Raw genomic sequence first — 18,216 nt, 5'->3', positions numbered from 1 at the left:
AATATTACACAAGGTTTCAATGGAATGGCAAGGCTTCAACTGAAAAACACCTTCACTTGTACACAAAAACGAAAGGCTGTTGTAGCACTGCTGTTCACAAAGCCACACCATGGTGGCTACACAAACTCCAGCATGACAACAGAGTGGCAGGAAGCACAGGCAAGCTGTTTAATGGAGGGGGAGGCATTTCACAAAGTAGTTTGCTAGTCTACTCTGTGAAGCACCCGCGCTCAGTGAAACATGGGTGCAGGAAGGTTTCATGGAGGGGGAGGTGCTTAAAGAAACTGCACTCTGAAGCACCTCCCCTATAATTTAAAATGGGTTTGGTGTAAGCTGTTTGGGGAGGGGAGGGGTGAGCAGGCGCATGAGGTGTAAAGGGAGGGTTGGTTGGTCAGGTGTAAAGGTTGCCCAGGTGTTGGGCAAGGGTGCTTGGCAAAGGAGTTGGCAGGATTGGCTAGTGGTAGCAACCCTGTGTGGGTGGGTGTTTTGACATAAACACTCCCAACTCTCTTGGGAAAGTAACTTAAAAAAAAAAGTTCTCTTACACTTCTGTGTGAAGGGTGTTTTGTATACACAGGCAAAAAGCTGGTAACAAAATGCCATTCTTCAATAAATATCCAAGGATTTCAATACCAGAGGAGAGTGGCAGTGCTTTATACAATTATCTATTTCTCTCACAAATACTGATATATTCCAGAAGACTATTATCTTTACAAGCCTCTTCAGGGCGTTTATTCCGCGTTCTGTCCATTTGTTACAAATCATAGTTACACAAATACATTTGCAGAGCAGCTAGAAAAAGCATTAGATGAGTTTCCATTTGATTTTTCTGGCGCAGCATAATGTTATGCCTTTGTTTCAGGAAACAGATAACACTCACCGCCTTCCAGTTATAATAGGCAAGAGGTCATCTGATTTGGCTTCAGTTATTTTAAACATGACTTTTTGTAAATCTGATATTCCCACAGCCATGTCTTCTAGCATTCCAATTTCTTCACCTTCAGAGAATGAAAATTAAATTACGAAATAGAATGAAAAGAAAAATATGACAGACAAGCTCTAACTGGTCTATTTCAATTTTAACAACATGTAAGAAAAGAGTTCCTAAGCTTCAGAGTCAATGTCATATGTTAATCTGTTATTTCCACATTGACCATGTATCTGCACAAATAAGCCTGTCCCAATTTTTTAAATTTTGATTAGGACTATGTAAAATCTGCCCTGTACCTTCCATGGATATTTCTGCTTTCCCACAAAGCCAGCATCATGTGTATGAATTGCAGGTCTGAATTACTGATGGATATTTCACATATAGGATTTTATCCATAAGAAGTTTTTTAACCGGAACAACAGATGTAACCACAAATGTTATGATGCAAAAGCCAGTCACATAGACAATAGATTTAATTATGCAAGAGCTTATGCAGTTATCGACTGCTCTTTTCATTGAGCTGATTATAATATTTCCATTTTGTTTGCCTGTTAAGGATGCTTATTAACTGTAGCAAACACAAAGTGAAATCTAACAGTGTCCAACCACCAGTGGTCTGGAAAGTTGAGAAGCTCCCTGGAGCAGATTGGGGGAGGGGAGAAGTCTGCGGTCACATTTTTGGATGTCACCCATAGTTTATTCATCGGGGCACTCCTAGTTCAGTTGTAAAGCAAAAGTGGGGATTAGTAAGCAAGTTTAATTCAATGGATAGTGTGATAGACTCGGGTCTAGCAAATCTAGGCAGTTTGTCATGCAAAATTGGTAGTAGCTCCACGATGCATGTTTATACTGTACATCATTCAGCCACAGTTTGCATCTGTAACACTAGTAGCCCAGAGCCCTCCTAACACAGTAATTCTGATCAGCAAGATAAAATGGCAAAGTACTTGGAATAGTAACACTCAAATATTTATATCCCAACACATAACCTGAAAGTATGGCTTACAAATGGAAAAACAACAACAACAACAACATATAGTGTCTTTTTATACTGGTATCAGTCTATCTAGACCAGTTAAAACACACTGGCTGGAGCCAGAGGGGGAAAATTGAGTTTGGTTTCCATACTCCCACCCCCTTGTACTCCCAAGAAAGCTGCTCCTGAGAGTCAAGGGAGCTCTTTCAAATGGCATGAGATGTGGTGTGAAGGGCCACAGTTGAAGTGGCAAATAGAAGAAAAAAATAATCACAGATTCCACTCAGTAAGAAGCTGTTTGGATCCAAGTTAATAGAAAACACAGCACATACAATATAATGCAGGTCAGGTAAAGACAACAAACTGTCCCCCCTTCAACGGTCTTCTGAAATAAAACAATCAATATAGTACTAAATATGTTTATTCAGCCATCCATTCTTCTGCTAGATCTTATACTCCCAAATAAACATAGCTGAGAATATCTACTATATATATATATATATATATATATATATGTTCAATAAATGTTAAAAAGAAAAGAAATTGGCACACAGCTGTGTATCAGAAATACCAAAATGGCCTGGTCCGCACATCACAGTAAACCAAACCATGGCTTGGCTTAGCTTGAACATGCAGATTTCTAGAGGGAGAGATAGCAGCTACTTTGCTCCCTTCCACTGTCATTCTGCTGCTATGCTGAGCAACCCCATTGCTTGTTTTAAGAGTGTAATCTGAACCCAGGTTCATGGTTTAGTTTTCTGTAGACTAACCATGAGCAATAACAGAAGTTAGTCCAATGGTTTGTGGCTCTTGGTTGTCTGGAGAGAACTAAACCACAAGCCTGGATTTGGACATCACCACAAACCAGAGCTTTCCAATCCTTTCATGTTGGTGACACACTTTTTAAGGCATGCATCATTTCATGACACAGTAAATCAGTTTTGCTAGCAAACTGGGAGGTTAAACTAACCCCTTTCCAGGCTTGGGAGGAGCTTGGGGAGCATTCATGCGACATACTTACACACTAACGTGTCGCGACACAGAGTTTGGAAAGCTCTGTCTTAAACAAAGCTATGGTTTAGCTCACCACAGGAGCAAAACTGCCAAGAGCTCTTGTCTATTCTTCTTAGCTTAGCTTTTTAAAAACATTTTAATGTAGCCATCTGAGTGTATAACACTTACTATATGTACTGAGGAGTCCTTCATACTGAACAATTAGCCCGACCGTGTGAAGCTGCTGCAGGAAGCCTTGATCCCGCAAACTGGAGTGCAATTTGATTATAAACCCACAGACCAATCCAGCAAGCTAGAGTAATGATAATAACCAAATAAATACCAATTATATTAGAAAGAAAGAAAGATAACAAGAGTCATTTACAAAATTCACTCAGCATTAATAACACAAATTCAGCTTGAACCAAGTCGCACTCTTTTGTCTGTGAAGCTGAATGTTGGAAAGATATGTCTAAAGCATTTATTCTCAAATAGTACTACAGAAGAAACATCACAGATTAAAAACACCCTAAGAGTTTTTAGATCAAGCATATATTTTATAGAATAATAAGGCATTGACACAGATCATAGCCATTCCAGAGATCTGAAGGAATCAAACCTAGCTAGTTGTTTTGGTGCGCAGCCTGTCCTTATAATATGAATTTAGCCATTGAAAGGAGAAGTTGAGCAAACAGTAGGAAAGAGAGTGGATATTTGGATTATTAAAAGCCTCCCACTGAGCAATGGACCATTATCCTGCCACTAGATAAAATTGACTAATTTAACTTTTCTTGATTTCATGTTTTCAAAATCAAATCTCCAGTTTGTGCTTTTCCCCCTGTTCTGCACCTTCTACTGAAACCATGTTTTCTAAATAGGTGTATAAGTGCAACCATATCCCATAAGACATGATTTTGTTTCCAAAAGCATCACATTTGTGCATTTGCTGCATAGTGTAACTTGAAACTACACTCCTGGCTTGTAAAACATCTATTTATCTGCTCACATTCCTATGCTCCATCTTATGAATGAATCGGGTCTGTAGATTCACCAGGCACATCTTCACATTATTAATTAATGATTATGGCATTATATATGTATATTTCACAAAGAACAGGTATGACATTACTGTAAAAACATGGAAACATACAAGTTCTGCACTTAATATCTCATTTTAAAATACCAAAACCGTTTGTCTAGATGTGAAAAAGGGAAACATCTTTGCCTTGTGTTACTGTTGTCCCGGATCCAAAGTCCTCTGGGCATGAGCAGAAAAGCACATCTGTGCAGTCATGGGAGGCTCCTAATGTCTCATTACATGCTGCTCCAAAGGAACACCAACTGTTGCTGGAAGGGGAAGCCAAAAAGCCCCCTTGTGAATGGGCAGAACACCATTGCACCATTGTGCATGGCATTTCATGACTGTTCAGATGAAGACCATGTTTCCTTTTTAAAATGTGGAAGTATTATGCTTCCATATTTTCATATTATGTGGAATATCTTACATTAATGACCAAAATGGGTAATTGGATTTTGCATTATTGACAAAACAGTTTGCACATTTTTGTTGTTCCCTGAGGAAGGGCCTGTGGAGCTGAAAATGTGTTCATCATGAAAGGGTATTCTGAATTAAAATGCATTTTCCAACAGTGTGGGAAGCTTCCGCTTCTGTGGCATAGAGGCATCATCTTTGCTAAGGCATTGCCTACAATAATGATAACAGCAGCAGGAGACTGCTTGGGTAGATCTTGTGTAAAACCAGTTGTGTTCTACTGTCAGGACATGGTTGGAGGCACCACCAAACATCTGAGAGGTGGCTTCAGAAGCACTGGCAGAAACATCCAAGACAATCTCCTGTACTTGCACCATGGATTAATAGTGTATTTTCTGGTATATCTGAATGGGCCTTGAGCATCTGAAAACACGCAGTAAAAAGTCCAGAGAGCAGCAGTTTGCCAAACACCTTCCAAATGTGACTGAGTCACAAGCAGTAAGATGGAGACTTGTTCTTTGGTGTCTCAGTGGAGTACTGCAGCACTAAGGCAACTATTGTAGAGACAGAAAAGGACTGATCTACTTTTCCACTGTATGCTATGGGCAGAATACCATTCACTGGGATAGCCACATGCCTTTATACTCTAGGAGGTGGCTAAGTTGTTTTTCAAAAATAAAATGAAAGCCTGCCTCAATTAAACCTGGCAGGGTTTAAGTCGACAGCTCTGCAACAAAACAAAACAATTAAGTTTATGAAATGGAAGAAGCACCTACTGCTTGACTGAAGACAATATCTCTTCTTAGGGTCAGTATTAAGCATTGTGGCAAGCTACATGCAAGCTCCTGAAGCAGAACAAAAGACATTGATTGCTTTGCCCTAGTCACCACCTCTCCAATACAGTCCTTCAGCGTAACTGTGAGTGGATAAAGTTGTTCATACCAGTCACCTGTAACAAAGGAGGGAGATCAAGAATGGTGATCAAGGTAGAGAAAAATCTCCTTTTCAAAGTAGAAAAATCAGTGGATGTAATCCTTTCTCTTTGTGCACAGACACTAAGCTATGGTCAGGTGCCTGCAGCAGTTCCTCTCACACACTGCTGCTTCTGGTGTATGAGATTATTAGCTCAGCTCATCCCTGCATTCTCAATACAACACCACATCCACAAAAATCAACTTGTTGTTCATAGCCTAGTTGATGCAATTAAATGAACTTCCCAAAGTAACAGCCGCCTGAGAGGAAATCAAAGCTGGAAAACAAAATAAATGAAATGCTTGGTCAACTGAGCGAAATAGTTATGATACTCTGATCTTCTAGTCAAGCTAAGGAAGTGCAACATATTGATTTCTTTATCAAGTGATTGCATGTAGTTAAAAAAAACCCTAAACCCAATAACCCATGGATGTATACTACAGAACACAAATCTCCTACTGGCTTTGAGAGGAAACAGTTACGGTAATCAGCAGCTTGACATATGACAAATTCACTTTCTGACATTCATGGGGGGGAGGCGAACTGCCAATTTATTCTTATTTGTGAACAATTTTACAAGGGGTTACAACAACTGTACATTGCCAACGCAGCTTAAAAGCAATTCATTCCCTTTACACCCTCCACCACCACCCACAACATGTCTGTGAGGCCTTTCAGCCAGCCTACATATTGCAGTAATCTAACCTAGAGGTTGCCATTGCATAGATGGCAGACATTTGGCTATCCCTGTCCAGCCAGGGGCACAGCGGGGCCACCTGAGCCTCAAGCAACAGCCATGGATCCAGGAACATCCCCAAGCTACGTACCTGCTCCTTCAGAGGGAGTATAACCCCATCAAGAGCAGGCAACCTACCACCCATCTGGTCTAGGGAACTGCCCACTACCAGTCCCTCAGTCTTATCTGGTTTGAGCTTCAGTTGGTTCGCTCTCATCCAGCCCATTACCAATACAAGACAACGGTCCAGCACATCCACTGCCTCACCTGCAGATGTAAAGGAGAGGTAGAGCTCTGTGTCATCAGCATATTGCTGACAACACTCCAAAATTCTGGATAACCCCACTCAGTGGTTTCATGTAGACATTAAACAGTATAGGGGATAAAATCTAACCCACATTGAAGGCTCCATGGGGCCAAAAAACACTCCCCAAACATCACTCTCTGGAAACATTCATTCAAGTAGGAATTGAACCACTGCAAAGCGGTGCCACCCACTTCTAACTTGGACAGCTGCTCCAGAAGGATACTATGGCTGATGGCATCAAACCTTTCCCATGATGTTAATTTCTACAATATATCTGTAGAGTGCTTCCATATTTCCCCCCAAGTTAATTTCTACTCCTTTAATCACTATAGATAACTCTATTTTTCATCTGTTCCCAATTTGAATTCATTTTTAATTCAGAGTTTGAATTAACAGGTGTGATGAAAAGTGGAAATAAGAACCCAGGTGTGACCTCATTTTTGCCTTTGAACAAAGATACAGATTGTTCCTTACTAGAAACATTTTTCCTAATGCAAACATTGCCTTTTTTCTTTCCTTTTTTTACAACTGTAGCAGATTTAGCATCCTTTGGTGCTTTTGTGATTCTCACAGTATCCTGGGCTCTTTCCCCCCCTTCCTCTGTCGGTTCCCACTGATAACGACAAAGTTTATTTTATGACATACCATACCATACATTTACTTAATTGTTCATTCCATCTTTGTAACTGAAGGCAAAGAGCATTTGCTTAAAATTAGGTTCCTAACAAATCCTGAAACCACCAAGCTCATGATTTCAGTATTCTAAAAATGAACTGCAAATTCAACTGTAACTGCTAGAGGTTTGGAAAGTGTTAGACTCTGCTATACCACATTTGACCTCAACCTACATCTATCTTACATTAGCATCACAAGTACTTATTATAGTACAAATGTATAGAACATATTGAAGGTATGTGTTACAGAATACTTACAAACACTGCAATATTTTATATTGAGGATTTCCCCAAAAGTCTCAAGAGCATAGAGTTCTGTCTTAATATAATATGTAATATATTCATGTTGTGATAGCAATACAGTGATACTGACGATAATGCATTTTAATATCTTGGCAGCCTAATACAATGTTAAGTGGAAAAGGATAGGTTTCAGAATAAAACAGGTTTAATGGTGGTTAAGAAAGTGAAATACCTAGGGATTAATATGACCGCGAAAAATTTGAACCTATTTAAAGAGAACTATGAGAAATGTTGGTCAGAAGTTAAAAAAGACTTAGAAATTTGGTCTAACTTGAAGCTTTCCTTGTTGGGTCGAATCGCAGCTATAAAAATGAATGTATTGCCAAAAATGTTATTTTTGTTTCAATCTTTGCAAATTCTGGACAAGATGGACTGTTTCAAGAAGTGGCAGAGAGATATTTCTAGATTTGTCTGGCAGGGCAAGAAACCTAGAATAAAGTTTAAAATTTTAACTGATGCAAAAGAAAGAGGTGGATTTGCCCTGCCAGACCTTAAATTGTATTATGAATCAGCAGCATTCTGCTGGTTGAAAGATTGGCTGCTTCTTGAGAACACGGACATTTTGGATTTAGAAGGTTTTAACAATGTTTTTGGGTGGCATGCATATCTGTGGTACGACAAGGTTAAAGCTCATAAGGCATTTAAAAACCATATTGTCAGGAAATCTCTGTTTAACGTCTGGATAAGATATAAAGATTTGCTGGAAAGCAAAACCCCAAGGTGGTTGTCACCTATGGAAGCTAAGGCTCAGAAAAAGCTCAATATGGAGGCCAAATGGCCAAAATATTGGGGAAATTTTGGAACAAGAAGGTGACAGATTGAAACTGCAGAGTTTTGAAAAATTAAAAGACAAAGTGCGAGATTGGCTTCATTATTATCAAATAAGAGAGGCCTACAATTTGGACAGAAAAATTGGCTTCCAGGTGGAGAAATCAAAATTGGAAACGGAACTATTAGAACCAAAAACTAAGATTCTGTCAAAGATGTATAACTTGCTGTTGAAATGGAACACGCAGGATGAAACGGTTAAATCAGCAATGATTAAATGGGCGCAGGATTTAGGTCATAACATTATGTTTGCTGACTGGGAGCAGTTGTGGACCACCGGTATGAAGTTTACGGCATGTATTGCCTTAAAGGAGAATATTATGAAAATGATTTATAGGTGGTACATGACCCCGGTCAAGCTTGCAAAAATTTATCACCTGCCTGACAACAAGTGTTGGAAATGCAAAGAAGCTGAGGGAACATTCTTTCACCTTTGGTGGACATGCCCGAGGGTTAAGGCTTACTGGGAAATGATATACAATGAACTCAAGAAGGTATTTAAAAGTACCTTTCCTAAGAAACCAGAGGCCTTTCTTTTGGGCATAGTTGGCCAATGGGTGCCAAAGAAAGAGAGAACATTTTTTATGTATGCAACAACAGCAGCAAGAATACTTCTCGCCAAGTACTGGAAGACACAAGATTTACCCACCGTGGAGGAATGGCAGATGCAAGTGATCGACTACATGGAGATGGCTGAAATGACTGGCAGAATTCGTGACCAGGGAGAAGATTTGATTGAACAGGACTGGAAAAAGTTTAAGGACTATTTACAGAAATATTGCAAAATCTTGGAGTGTTAATATGTTGTGGGAAGTGAAGGTGACGGGGTTTGTGTGACTTGGTTAAAGGTAAATTAAAAGAAGAATGTTAAAAAGGAGAAGGGGTTATGAACAGAACATTATTATGTCATTAGTATATAAGAGGAGATATGGATTAAAATAAAATGGAAAATCGGGACATAATAATTAGAAGAATGTAAAATTAAGTATGGTTTAACAAAGGTTTGAATTTGCTGAATTGGATTAGAATAAAGAGGAACACAAAAAAGGGGGATGCGAGGAGGTCAAGACAGAGGGGTATGGAACTCCATAATTTTAAGAATAAGGGTCTTTTTTCCCCTCTATTTTTCTTTTCTTTTTTCATTTTTTCCTATATAATTTTTGTTTTTCTGTTGTATTTGCTTTTTATGTGAACCTTATGTATGGAAAGGATATATTTTGAAATGATGAATTCTTTGTTTTATAAAATCCTAATAAAAATCTATTAAAAAAAAAATACAATGTTAAGTGAAATTCAATTATTTATGTAAGCCATCCAAACGCTTTGCATGGAAATTTTGATTAGTTTTTCCACTGTTATGTTTTCTCTCCAGTAGGTGGAGCCACTTAATAAGCCTGAAACGCCAACATATAATCAGTTATTATTCAATTAAACCGGGTTTCCTAGGCTATGTACACAAAAACCAGCTCAAAATGTTTCCCCCCACTGCATTTCAAGTTGCATTTACATGTTGCTGTACGCACCAGAGAGAGGCCAGAGATGTCTTCGCCTACTGCAAATTACCTGTAACCTCTGCCCCCCAACTCCTAGTCATGAAGCTGCCACAAATGCATGAACAGCTGGGTCAAATGTACACACCTCAGCTTAACTGCGAAGTGAATGTGGCTTAAATTTTCAAAGTTGGAAGTTGGTTTGAAGGAAAACACATCAAGCAACAGTATTCAAGAAGCTAAAGGAAATATGTGGATTGTGGCTAGCATCCTGTGTACATGGTTTCAAACAATGGCAATGGGAGTGTACTGGAGCTACAGCACATGGTAATGTGTACACCATTTTAGAGCCCCCCCAGTGGGCTCAGTCCAGATTACATTAGTTAAACTTAGGTCCAATTGAACAAAGTCATGGCTAACTTGCCTCACTGATTTTAATGACATCTAACTTAGCCTACTTAATTCAATGATACTGGTGTTTCCAATATTCTGAAGGGATGCTTAGGCATCAAATGCACTACTGCCCTTTTACAGGAAGGGATCTGCACAAATCCTTTTCTGATATTATACTGGATGAAAAGAAACACACAGGAAATCGACCTGTGCCATTTCCTTGTAGCATCTGAAGATGGAGCTTTGAGGCAATGCTCACAGGTGTACTTAAGAGCCCAAAGGCACAACAGCCAAGCATCCTCTCCCACCTTTGACAGCAACCTATAGCAAAGCCTCAGTGTGCCAAAAGCAGAGAGCAGGATCATGACCTGAAAAGCAAACAACTCCAGATTGTTCAAGTAAAATAGCCTATGCTGTACAATATAACCTGCAGTTCTCTGAAGCAGCAGAGGATCCCTGCCTCACAGCTCTGCAACTGCATACTGAAAATTACATGCATGCAATTGCAAAATACCATAATAAGCCTTTTTTTGCATATTTGCAAGGTATACAAGTTGAGCCTTACCTCTCTGCTTTGCTGGGGGAAGGGAATACAAAAGACTTTGTACTTTCTCTTCAGTAAGATTTGCAGCAAAGGTGCAAACAGTAGCCCTCGAAATTTCAAGCAACTGGAGTATTTTTCACTTACTACAACAGATCTTTCTGAAGAGGAAAGAGTTGCAATTGCAGACCTTGAAGAACAGGTTGTTCTGTTGCAATGGTATTTAAGGCTCTACTGCATACATACTTTCCTTCCTTCCTTTTCTCTCTGCTCAGCTGATGACCCAGAGAGCACCCAGAGGGCCTCATAAGTTACCATGGGGTAGTCTGTCCTTTATAACAATATGTAAAGATAGGAACAATTACCTACCTGATATCTAGTGCAACTACATAACTTGGATTTAAAGGAATGTGCAGACATTCTTATGTTGCATTCACAAATAATTTCTTTTATAGGAGAGCTGCCTCACAATATCACCACTTTTTACAGAAGTAATGGTATATAACCAACATCAAAACAGAAAATAACCACCTTTCTTTAGTAACAGAGATAAGAAAAAAGGTAGCATAGGCCAGTGGAATATGCTTAATTTCATCCCATCTTTGTCACAATCTTTTGTTCACTTCACTGTGAATACAGCCAACGTGGCTAGCCACCAGCTGAGGAATTAAATAGGTCAAAGATATGGAGAAGATGGTGCTTCTTGATTAATGCCACATTTAAGCAAGTGAGGCAAACCCTGGAGTTCTAAGAAGCTTGAATAAAATTCAATACAGTATAATTAGACATTACATACTAAACCAAAAGGTTTTATTTATAAAAGCCTCATATCTCAGGATTATTCATACAATACAGAGTCAATTAACCATTTGCTTCATGAATGTAATTCTAGTTAAGGACCCATTACCTAAGCTCTTTGGAATGGATTAATGTCTTCTCCAATATTTGGACTGCACTTCGTACATTCAGGGACTGAGTTGCCCTTCTGCGTAGCACTGTAGTTTATTATTTTTATTAGCTTATTTTATGTGGGGTGAAATAACATTAATTGTCGTTATATTTGCTCTTGTAGAACTTCAAGGAGGAATTCAACTGGGAGAGCATCTTCGAGGCATTATCCTGAAACTTTACAGCATTTGGGGGCCCTTTGAATTAGGAATGTGAAGAACATCTTACTCATGTTTTCCAATATCCATTTTATCATGCTGGCTCTCAATGGATCTCCATCTTGCTCAAGAAACAGGTGCACATTCAGCTGTTAGCCACCATACAAGTTCACTTCAGGGTAATTGAACATCATCTATGCAAAGGCTGCAAAGATCAGTTAGCTGTCAAACTTTCTTTCACTTCCACAGTGGATCTGGGGGGGGGGGAATCCCTTCACTGTGAGTTTTGCTGCTGCTCTTCGCAGCCTTTGCATAACATAAAACATCTTGCTTCATCAAGGAGACGTATGGGGGAAAGCTGCAAGGAGCTGCAATAAGTGTCAAGTAGTCATGGGGAACCTTTTCACCGTAGAGGTGAAACTGACAAGAGGTCTGAAGTTCCTTGTCAATTTCATATATAGAGTAAAAGCATTTCTAAGGACTGATGGCTCAATGAGATGAAAGGTTCTCAGTTTCACTACAGTTCTTCTCAGCCTCTCTGTACAATTCTCCGAGATTCTGCAAAGGGCTTTACATAGCATCACATCTAGCTTTTCTTTCTGAGCAGCATGTCAAGATATTACAACATCCAGCCACCAAGAATGTCTCCTATCAGCAGAAAACAAACTGAGTATGATTTAGCATAGAGTGGTTTTTTTTAAAAAAAATATTATTATTTAAAAATACTTGTACACCCCAGTGGAATTGCAATTCCTGGATCACAATTTGAACCTTATGGATTATTGTAGCAACCATGCTTTGGGTGAAAGAGTCAGATAAAAATGAAATGAAACAATGGAAGATTTGTCTGTGTAATCATTATGGCACTGTCTAAATCAGCCTTTCTCAACCTGTGGGTCCCCAGATGTTGTTGAACTAAAACTCCCATTACTCCTAGCTAGCAAGGCCAGAGCTCAGGGATGATGGGAGTTGTAGTCCAACAGCATCTGGGGACCCACAGGTTGAGAACCGCTGGTCTAAATGCTATGTTTCTGGAACCCTCATTTGGATGTTATGGGTATGAGGCACAGTTGGAAGCACAACTGGTCTAGAACCATCCCTACCTATTAGCTAGATATTATTCATGGTTGCCACCATTCTCCTCCTCCTCCTGCATATCTTCTGGCTGACACAGATGGCATGGAAAAAGAGGCCAGCATGGAGAATGGAAGAAACAGAAAGGGACTATTCCAACTTGCTCCTCAATGTAGGCTCTACAATGCAGTATGCAAGTGCAGCATCTTACACAGGTGACTGTCCAACCTTCGCTTATATGAGGTAGAGTCCATCACCTTCCCAAGACATGTTTATTCCACTGTCAAACCACTCATACTGCTATAAAATCTCTTCCAATGTTGAGCCAAGATCTGTTTGCCTTCAGATTTTCTGCCTCCCCTCGAAAGAAAACAACTTTGCTCCACCTTTTGCATGAGAGCCCTTCAGATATTTGAAGACCATGATTGAATCTCCCCTTAAGCTTCTCTTGGCTAAGCAAGTCCACCTCTTTCAACTACTTCTCACAGGACTTGGTTTCCATCCCCATCTCCATTCTGATCACCATCCTCTGGACATGTTCCTGTTGGTCAGCATCTGTTCTCAGATGTGGCATCCAGAACTGGATACAAGACTTCAGATGGGGTGTGAACAGCAGAATGGAGTGTAACCCTTACTTCTCATGATCTGGATACTATGCTCCTGTTAATGCAGCCTAAGATTGCACTGGCCCTATTAGCAGCCATGTCACAGTGCACAATCCAGTCCTGTCAAGCACCTATTATTTTGCAAAATGAGCCTGAATTTTTTGGGAATATATATTCATGTACAGTTTGTCACTTTTACAATATTACTGTTTCTAATGCCATCAATTATGACCTACATGAATAAGAGTAGGATAGATATTTGGAAAAGCTGTTCTGTGAGGTTATCAAAAAAGGGGGGGGGAGTTCCATTTGGCTGATGGCTCTCTCTGGCAAATGGGGCTTTTATTTTAGGAAACAAGATTTCTTGGGAAGATAAATGTCACATTACAGGACAGTTGTGCCCATTTGCCTAGAGACACCCTGATAAGGTCAGAGATGATGACCTTTCATCATGCAGCCAGAAAAGGGGCATGCAACCCTAAAGGTCTACAATCAATATGTCAGTCTACTTGTCACACAATAAGAGACTAAGCAGAGAGTATAGGAAGCTGAGAGACAGAGCCATTTGGGGGCAAAACTCTCTGCAGCACCTAAATGAGCACTGTGAAGCATCCATCGTCACCTTATTTTATCCTTCCTCTGTGCTAGTAACTAGCCATCTAGTTACACAGAGCAACTGCCTTTGATAACTATATCCCTGCAGATCACATGTGAATGTGTTGAATGACTGTAAGCTCTTGAACGGGTGAAATCAATAAATCGTTTTTGAAAACTAGTGCTATCGCCTTGGTCTCTGTGCTTTCCTCCTCCAATATTCCAAGTCATGGGGTGAAAGTGCAGATTTTAAACAATGTCAGAGATTTGACTAGAGCAAGCAGGGGGTGACATGGGGGATAGTGGCATTTTAAAACAAGGTTTGAGTACAACAAGAAGGGAGTTGGGTAATGCACTGTTGTGCTAGCCTTTTAGTGTTGGCTTCTGTGTTTTACCCATCTACCCATCTCTGCTACTGCTTCTTATTAAAATTAGTTGGTTGGGCACAATGGCTCAGAGTCTCTCCATCTCTGCTTTACTCAAATCTCTGCCATTGTTTGAGTACAGCAAGAAGGAAGAAACACTGAAAGGGGGAAAATGCTGTTTTAAACTTCTCCCTCTTTCACTCCTCAGCTGCTTCATGTGAGGGAGATAAAGGATGCAGACCCTCAAACATTCCACCTTCCCACAGTGTATTTCACTCCTCCATCAAGATGTTCCAGATACAATGTAGTAATTTAGAAGAAATGTTTTATTAGCACGTGAACACCATATATGTACATCTGTCAACTGAACTTAGCCTTCTGCAACTGAACAACCTTAATGAAAGGGATTGCATTTTAAGGTTTTATTCATCTTAAAGATACAGCAACGCCTATCAACATGGGTATGTGCACAAAGGAGGCTACAAAGTAAGAGAGAAGCAGCAGCAGCACAGAAGAGGGGTGATGTTCTTTGTGCAAGGGAGAGTTGGAAAAAAGGAGGAAGGAGGAGGTAGGAGAAAGGGGGTGAAGGTGATAATGGTGTGCAGAGGAGGCTGCAGAATAGGAAAGAGGATAAGGCATAGATATGGGGGTGATCTATGTGCAAGCGTCTAGATTCAGGTAGGTAGCCGTGTTGGTCTGACATAGTTGAAATATATATAAAAATAAAAAAAATTGTCCAGTAGCACCTTAGGTAAAGGTAAAGGGACCCCTGACCATTAGGTCCAGTCGTGGCCAACTCTGGGGTTGCGGCGCTCATCTCGCTTTATTGGCCGAGGGAGCCGGCGTACAGCTTCTGGGTCATGTGGCCAGCATGACTAAGCCGCTTCTGGCGAACCAGAGCAGCGCACGGAAACGCCATTTACCTTCCCGCCGGAGCGGTACCTATTTATCTACTTGCACTTTGATGTGCTTTTGAACTGCTAGGTTGGCAGGAGCAGGGACCGAGCACCGGGAGCCCACCCCGTCGCGGGGATTCAAACCGTCGACCTTCTGATCAGCAAGTCCTAGGCTCTGTAGTTTATCCCACAGTGCCACCCGTGTCATGCCAGAGGTTACTGTGTGTTAATTGCCTTCAATATTAACAACAGGTAGCTTCTTCCACTGGCTGATGGTGTTAATGATAGGGGCTTGGGCTTTAGTTCATGATGCTTCAGAGCAGGGAGCAGGAATGTCCAAAGTCTGTCCTGGGGGCCTAAAAAAAGCTCAACAACTTTGGTCGGCCCTCATGCAAAAGAGTTTGGGCACCCCTGCTTTAGAGCAAATTTATTTGACTCATATATACTATGGGCAGTATATAGTATAGTGACTCTCAGGGTGGTACCTTCCCGCCGGAGCGGTACCTATTTATCTACTTGCACTTTGATGTGCTTTCGAACTGCTAGGTTAGCAGGAGCAGGGACCGAGCAACGGGAGCTCACCGTCTCTTCAGTGTATCTGAAGAAGTGTGCATGCACATGAAAGCTTATACCAAGAACAAACTTAGTTGGTCTCTAAGGTGCTACTGGACAATTTTTATTATTTTTTATCTATGTGCAAGGGAGAATTGAAAAAAGTGAGGAGGAAGGTAGAAAGAAAAGGGGAGTGGTGGTGAAAAGAGGGGGTGCAAAGGGGATCACAAAAAGGAGGGAGGAGGGACCAGGGTAATGGGTTTGAAGACGGAAGCAGTGGCACGAAATGGTTTGAAAAAGAGGGCCCTCATAATTGGTGGAAAGTGAAAAGGGTAATTCATAGTTGCAATGTGTGGGAGGAGGAAGATTCTGGTGGTTTACATGTGGGTGGTTTATGTGGGGGGGGGGAGGTCCACAAAAGGAGGGGGCATGCACATGAAGGTGAAAACAGGTGTAAAGTGGGATTGCAGAACAGAAGAGAGAAATTCAGAATAGGAATGGGAAGGTGAAAAGTGAGCTTAGTAGTTGCCTGGGCTGGGAAAGGGAAGTTATAGTGGGTTAATGTGTGTGTGGGGGATGACAGTGGAGTTGACGAACCGAGTGATCAGAAATTCAGCCCTTAATAAATAGAATCTCTCTGTACAGCAAGTATGATAATCCTCACAATGTTGGGACTTCATTTTGAAAAAGGGAAATCTACAGCCTGAATTCTATGGAAAGAGACATGGAAAATATTAACTTTAATTTTCTCCTGCAAACACAGAGACCGTACAGTGCTTTACAACAATCCTCTACCTTAAAAAATGAATGCTTTCTACTTGCTTTATCCTGCAGTGAAATCATAATACTGTGCTGATGACACCATAGATAGTTACCATGGAAACTGATCTCTCAAATTCAGCCTTAAGAAAGTACTCAAACATTGGTCTTCAAGAAGGATCAGAGATAATATATTCCTAATTTAAAGCTAGCTATCTAAGAAATAAATCGAGGGTATGCAGATTTTAACAGATACCACAAGCATGTAAAACAACAGCAAACCACACCACAGAAGTGTTGCATCAAAAGAATGGTACAAAAAAAAAACCCCATTTAAACAATTAAGTGTTACTGCTTTGTTGTCTTTATTCTTTTCTATAGGGTGCCAGAATGCACACAGACTTGTAGGAAATTCTATTTTGATTCCATAGCATCCGAACAACAATTTTCCTTAAAATAATATCTTCCATTTGCTAATCTACTACAAGCAACTTACTATTCAGCCTTCCTGCTGGACACACACACACACACACACACACACACACACACACTACAGCCACAAATATAAAATGTTATAGCAAATTGGGGTGGCAAGTACATGCACAGTAAATCATGCATATGTTAGCTTTGCCTCCTACAGTAAAGACATTACTGTGGAAATTGCAACTGAAAATCCCAAGGTGAAAGCTGTGCCACACAGTTTTAAAGCACCAGTGTTTTAATAGTCAGTAGCTGTAGGGAATTTAAAAAATGTTAAAGCCACAGAGAACATTCTCCACAGCAATTCATAATATTAGTTATCTATTACTGGATGCCTAAGTTTGGGCACTCAGCACTTGCATTCGCAGAAATGTTACAAATTGACAGCATCACAAGATCTTGTGTGAGTAGCAGTCCTGTTTATTTATATCACAAAGTCAAGATGCACAGAGCTGGAAAGAACCTGATGGGCCACCTATTCTAAGCTGGAGTAGATGATCCTCAAGGTCCCTTCCAACTCTCTGATCCAATGATGATAGTAATAATGTGATTATTTGTACCCTGTCCATCTGACTGGATGGTCCCAGCCACTCTGGACAGCTTCCAGCAGTTTAAGATTTCTGGGCTAAACACAAACTGTAGAAAACACTACAGAACCTGTTCTTTAACAAGTAAGATACAGTGCATATGTGTGGGTTGTCAAGCACAGGATCACAGTGGTAATTAGTCACTCATTTCTTTTCAAGAGTAAACAAAACCAAAGATCTTATTAATACTGTCATAAAACATACCTCGTTGCTAATGGTGGTGCTTTGACCCTCTGGCTTTTATCTTTACACCCTACCCATAATCCCTTAGCCATATACTTCACAAACTACTTGTTCTTTTACTTTTGGTTTTTTCTGTTTGTCAAAGTGCTTCTCTAGCTGTTCCTTTGGTCTCATGATTCCCCCAATGCTCCCTTAACTAATTAGCCAGCAGTTGTGACTCTGATTGTCCCTGTTGCTTTCTGAAAAAAGCTCAGTCTCCCACTCATTGCATTGAAAAGCTGCCCACCTCTTTGCTCCTTGTTCTCACTCTCAGCTCACTACCTATAATGTCATTTGCTGTTAATTCTCTTCATTCTGCTTTCCCACTCTCACCTTTGCA

General features: G+C 40.3%; 1 protein-coding gene across 8 annotated transcripts in view; it reads right to left on the bottom strand.

Annotated features, from left to right (window-relative positions):
* INPP4B (inositol polyphosphate-4-phosphatase type II B) overlaps positions 1 to 18,216 on the bottom strand; it is a 270,717-nt gene that overhangs the window by 39,439 nt on the left and 213,062 nt on the right. For all 8 annotated transcript variants that reach the window (XM_053403297.1, XM_053403299.1, XM_053403298.1 and 5 more), the window contains 3 exons: positions 5,169 to 5,341; positions 3,090 to 3,213; positions 881 to 998 (listed from right to left, as the gene is read on the bottom strand). In XM_053403297.1, the coding sequence (XP_053259272.1) occupies positions 881 to 998; positions 3,090 to 3,213; positions 5,169 to 5,341 (415 nt within the window). The remainder of the gene's footprint in view (positions 1 to 880; positions 999 to 3,089; positions 3,214 to 5,168; positions 5,342 to 18,216) is intronic.

The sequence above is a fragment of the Podarcis raffonei genome, chromosome 9 (genome assembly GCF_027172205.1).
Source record: "Podarcis raffonei isolate rPodRaf1 chromosome 9, rPodRaf1.pri, whole genome shotgun sequence".
NCBI lineage: Eukaryota > Metazoa > Chordata > Lepidosauria > Squamata > Lacertidae > Podarcis > Podarcis raffonei.
Note: the sequence above shows the minus strand (reverse complement) of the source record. Positions and strands in the feature narration are given on the sequence as shown.